Raw genomic sequence first — 5,602 nt, 5'->3', positions numbered from 1 at the left:
GCTCTGCACTTAGTTCCGGCAATGGGAATTAAGGACATCCCACTTTCGACTCATACTCCATAGACGGAGAAGACAGAGGACAAAGGCTTGGCACTCCCAACAATCTTAGAAGAACAAACCGAAAACAATAACTGGACTTCCGAATCTATTGAGCATCGATTGCCCTTCGCTGAGGGCAATGAGTCTAGGCAGCCGAGCCAGCCAATCCCGATACAAAGTGAGGCGGCAACCAGCCACACCCGTGGCTCACGCTGAAAAAGGGCTAAAAGCCAGAAGATAGTTAGCCAACAGACTGAGTACCCTCATCAAGACCTTCGTACTTGGCTGATTGGCAACAAGTAGAATGAGCAACGTCGAGATCATCTAGACCGTACCATCCACCAAAGAGAGTACTGAGCATTGGATAGGCTTGTCTCCTCCCCATTCTCTCCAGAAATCGAGGCCATGAGACCTTCCATGAAATTCACCCCGCCAAAGTTCACATCGTACGATGGGAAGTCAGACCCACTGACACACATCAGCCATTATAGATAAATGATGTCCATATGGAGCCGAGACGAAGCACTAATGTGCAAAGCCTTCCCGTCTAGCTTGGGAGAATCCGAGCTTCGATGGTTCGATCGACTCCCCGCTGGATCAATTTATAACTAGAAGCAGCTCTCCGAAGAGTTCTTAGCCAGGTTCGTCTCCAACACTAAGATCCCGAAAGATCCGGATACACTGTTCGGTCTCCGAAAGGAACATGAAGAAACGCTGCGCAATTATGCTAGGAGGTACTGGGAAGAGCACAATGATCTAGAGGAAAACGTTTGTAGTGAGCAGATGGCTGTTATGTCCTTCAAACATGGTCTGTGCCCGGAAAGTAAGCTGAGACAATCCCTTACCAAGTGCCCGGCCACAGCACTGAAAGATTTGCGTGCCAAGATTGAGCAATACGCTCACCTCGAAGATGACCAAATCCGCATCAAGGTTGCATCAGCAGAACAACCAACTCGGCACAAGAAGAGAACGGACCGAGGAGAAAACCGGGGACTCACAGTGAATGAGGTGGATAAGTCCAAATCTCACAAAGTAGTTGTGACTGTATTCAAAGAACCAATATATCGTATCTTGGAAAAGATCAAGAGAGAGCCCTTCTTTATTTGGCTACCGAAAATGTTGGGAGATCCGGCTCGGTGTAATCAGAAGCTCAGATGCACTTATCACCAAGACAGGGAGTATATGACTCAGAATTGCAGAGCACTGAAGCAACACTTGGAAGACCTAGTAGCAGCTGGACACCTCTGGGACTACATTGATCAGAATAAAGTAGTGGCCGAGCCAGGGAACCCACCACTAGAACCGAACATTAAGCACCCACCTTGGCTGGTAATAAATGTGATCCATGGAACAACGACCTGGGAGCGTGAACAGGCACTAAAAGAAGAAATTGCTAAGGCTGTGCAAATTCAGCAGGTCATGTCAGTAGAGCCCGCATCGAAAAAAGTACGCACAATACCCAAGTCCCCCTTGTGTACTGTTTCATTTACTAGAAAGGATTTAGAAAGTATACAACATCCACATATTGATGCACTGATTATAACTGTGGGAATTGGGAAACGGTTTGACGTAAAACGAGTCCTAGTAGACCAAGGTAGTGCAGCAGACATATTGTATTATGACTTGTTTAGAAAGGTCGGCCTCTCTGAGCAACACCTCACCCCAGTGGCAGCTTCATTAGTCGGCTTTAATTCACGGCCAGAATGGCCACTTAGTAGAATAGTGTTGCCGGTTGTTGCAAGAACGAGGACCCTCCTGATAAAGTTTTTAGTTATTAATACACCCTCTCCTTACAACGCCATACTCGGCCGTCCATGGATTCATCAAATGGAGGCGGTCCCTTCAACCTACCACCAGCTCATCCGTTTCCCAACGGAACACGGAGTAGAGCAGATCTCAGGGGACCAAGTTGTATCCAAACATTGGTTCATGGCAGCAATGAAGGCTAAATAACTTTGCAACCGGATACAGACAGTGGAAATGGCCAAACAGCCAATCTTGGAAGATGTAGGGGGAGACCCAAAGGAGAAGATAGTAGAGGATTTGGAAAAAGTCCTGGTAAAAGAGGATGATCTAGGAAAGTATTTCCTTATCGATACCTCGCTAGGCGCTGATGAGAAACTTCAGCTGCTGGAATTGCTGAGGGAAAATATGGAGGTATTCGCTTAGTCAGCATATGATACTCCGGGGTTGAACCCAGAATTTGCTTGCCACAAACTCAACATTAATCCCTCGCTCGGCCTGTCTTGCAGAAAAGTCGGAGATCCTCAATCGAGCACACTAAAGTGGTAATTGCCGAGGTCGAAAAACTCCTAACATCAGGAGCGATCAGAGAAGTACAGTACCCACAATGGCTGTCCAACACAATTGTAGTAAAAAAGAAGAACGAAAAATGGAGAGTCTATGTTAACTTCACTTGCTTGAACAGAGCTTATCCCAAGGACAGTTTTCCTCTGCCTGGCATCGATCAACTAATGGATTCAACAGCAGGGCATGAGCGTATGAGCTTTCTGGACGCTTATAGCGGCTATCACCAGATACCACTATTCAACCCAGATCAGGAGAAGACAACGTTCATCACTCCAAGGGGTACTTATTGTTACAAAGTAATGCCGTTCGGCCTCAAGAACGCCGGAGCAACCTACCAGCGAATGATCACTCAAACGTTCAAGGACCAACTCGGAAAGACCATGGAAGCTTATATAGATGATATGGTAGTAAAAAACAAGCTCGCTACAAACCACCTTGCGGACTTAAGAGAAGTTTCTGGTATCCTGAAAAACCATCAGCTTTGCCTTAATGCCTTGAAATGTGCTTTCAGGGTATGAACAGGGAAGTTCTGGGATACATGGTCATTTACAGAGGAACCGAGTCAAATCCGGATCAAATCAAAGCAATACATGAGCTTGAAGTACCAACAAAGGCGAAAGAGCCACAGAAGCTGGCCGAAATGGTAGCCGCCCTGAATCGGTTCATCAGCAAGTCTTCAGATCGGATGAAGCCTTTCTTCCAGCTATTGAGAAAAAAGACAGCGTTTGAATGGAGTCCCAAGTGTACCAAAGCATTGCAAAGTCTCAAAAGATACCTCAGTACACCATATCTTCTGTCCACTCCAGAGCGAGGGGAGGAGCTGTACCTATATCTAGCAGTCTCAAATCACGTCGTAAGTGCGATATTGATTCGAGAAGCTAACAAGGAACAGAGGCCAGTATACTATGTTAGTAAGACTCTACTAGATGTCGATACACGGTATCTACCCTTGGAAAAGTTAGCTTACGCGTTGCTTATCGCCTCAAGAAAGCTACAACATTACTTCCACGGGCATACCATCAATGTCCTTACTAAATTCCCCCTCAGATCTGTATTCAGCCGAGCTAATTTCTCTAGCTGAACAGCAAAATAGGCGGTAGAACTTGGTGAGTTTGACATTCGGTATCAACCCAGGACAACAATCAAGGCCCAAGTCTTGGCAGATTTCGTCGCAGAATTCGTTCCCACCCAGAGTACTGAGCATGAGAACCCCAATTCGGCACAAGCGCCACGCACCACCGAACAGGGAAAGCAATGCGCTTCAGAAGCATAGAAACTCTTTATTGGAAACATCTGGCAACTCTATGTCGATGGATCATCCAATAACGAGGCTCGGGGTGCCGAGGTAGTACTTATGTCACCAGAGGGATTTATTTGGGAACAGGCTCTTAGGCTTGGCTAGAAGGCTTCTAACAATGAGGCAGAATACGAAGCACTGTTGACTAGCTTACGTAGTGCTGAACACTTCAGTGCAGACCAACTTCTTATTTTCAGCGATTCCCAATTAGTGGTAAACCAGCTTTCTGGGGTCTATGAAGCACGAGACGAAAGAATGGCTATGTACGCAAGCAAGGCCAAGGATCTACTCAAAAAATTTCGATCCATACGAGTGGAACGAATCAGTCGGGACAAAAACAACCATGCTGATGCTTTGGTCTGCCTTGGCTCATCAGTAGATACCAAAGATGCTAGAAAAGTTTGGGTTGAGTTCGTGCCAGAACCAAGCATTACATCTCCAGTCCTCTACAGCAACCTAGAGCCAAGCTGAATGGATCCGATACTTGCTTTTCTGAAATCTGGCACTCTCCCCGAAGATAAAAAAAAAAGCCAACAAAATCTGACATAGGTCAGCTCGGTTCTGGGTCTCACCATCTGGGAAGCTATATAGACATTCCTATGTCGGTCCTTATCTTTTATGTGTGCATCCAAATCTAGTCGAAAATATTTTCTATGAAATTCAAGATGGGATTTGTGGATGTCACGTTGGCGGAAGGTCACTGGCGCATCGAGCCCTCACTCACGGGTACTGGTGGCCACGGATGCAATAAGATGCACAACAGCACGTTCAGAAGTGCGATAAATGTCAGAGGTTTGCTCCACTAATTCATCAGCCAGCCAAAACTCTTACTCCACTCACCAGCCCATGGTCCTTTGCCTAATGAGGTCTGGATATTGTCGGACCGTTGGCACGAAGCACTGGGAACAACCGATTCTTCATCGCTACAACTGACTATTTCACTAAGTAAGTTGTCGAAGCACTGGCAAGTATCAAAGAAGCGGACACAAAGCGGTTTGTTATGCGGAACGTCGTGGTCCATTTCGACATCCCGCGGGTACTGATTGCAGATAATGGAACACAGTTTGATGGAAAGATCTTTAGAAAGTTTTGTGCCAACCTCAGAATCAAGTATCGAAACTCTTCTCCAGGCTACCCACAAAGTAATGGGCAAGTGGAAGCGTCGAATAAAACCATCATCAACGGAGTGAAGACACGGCTCGAACATGCAAAAGGAAAATGGGTTGAAGAGATATCCCACGTGCTATGGGCCTACCGAACCACAGCACAATGCTCAACAGGGGAAACACCTTACTCCCTAACTTATGGAATGGAAGCCATTATCCCACTTGAAGTAGGTCTCCCAACCCTCCGGTCTGAATTGTTTAAAAGCACAAGTAATGAGGAAGCTATTGCATAAGCACTGGATATGACAGAAGGCCGAAGAGAAGCCGCACTGATCAGACTTGTAGCATATCAGCAGCAGCTCATCAAAAGTTTCAACCAAAAAGTTTTCCCAAGGTAATTTACACCTGGAGAACTGGTTTTAAGGAAAGTTATGGATCACAAAAGGGTGCTTGGTGAAGGAAAACTTGGGCTGAACTGGGAAGGTCCGTACAAAGTCACAATTGTTGCTGGAAATAGAGCTTACTACCTAGAAGATCTTAAAGGCCGAGCCATACCTAGGCCCTGGAATGTAGCAAATCTCAAGAAATACTATCAATAGAATTATACCCTAACTTCTCTATCAAAATGCAAAGACATTTATCTTTTGACCAATGCAAATGCCTCCCTACTTCTCTCAAGTTTATCAAATTTTTGTAATTAGCTTTGGTGTTCACCAAACGGAATTAGCTTTGATGTTTATCAAACGGAATTAGTTTTGGAACTTACCAAACGGAAATAGCTTTGATGTTTATCAAACGGAATTAGCTTTGATGTTTATCAAATGGAAATAGCTTTGATGTTTATCAAACG

At 45.4% G+C, this 5,602-nt stretch overlaps 1 protein-coding gene across 1 annotated transcript; it reads left to right on the top strand.

The window, feature by feature from the left end:
* The first annotated feature begins 822 nt into the window (after positions 1-822).
* LOC145793450 (uncharacterized) lies at positions 823-1,992 on the top strand. Its single transcript, XM_082876278.1, has one exon. It carries the CDS (start codon positions 823-825, stop codon positions 1,990-1,992), a length of 1,170 nt encoding a protein of 389 aa, XP_082732404.1.
* Positions 1,993-5,602: the final 3,610 nt, after the last annotated feature.

The sequence above is a fragment of the Camellia sinensis genome, chromosome 6 (genome assembly GCF_055761805.1).
Source record: "Camellia sinensis isolate YWXY chromosome 6, ASM5576180v1, whole genome shotgun sequence".
In the NCBI taxonomy this organism is placed as follows: domain Eukaryota; kingdom Viridiplantae; phylum Streptophyta; class Magnoliopsida; order Ericales; family Theaceae; genus Camellia; species Camellia sinensis.
The sequence above is the reverse complement of the archived record's forward strand: the minus strand, read 5'-3'. Positions and strand labels throughout refer to the sequence as shown.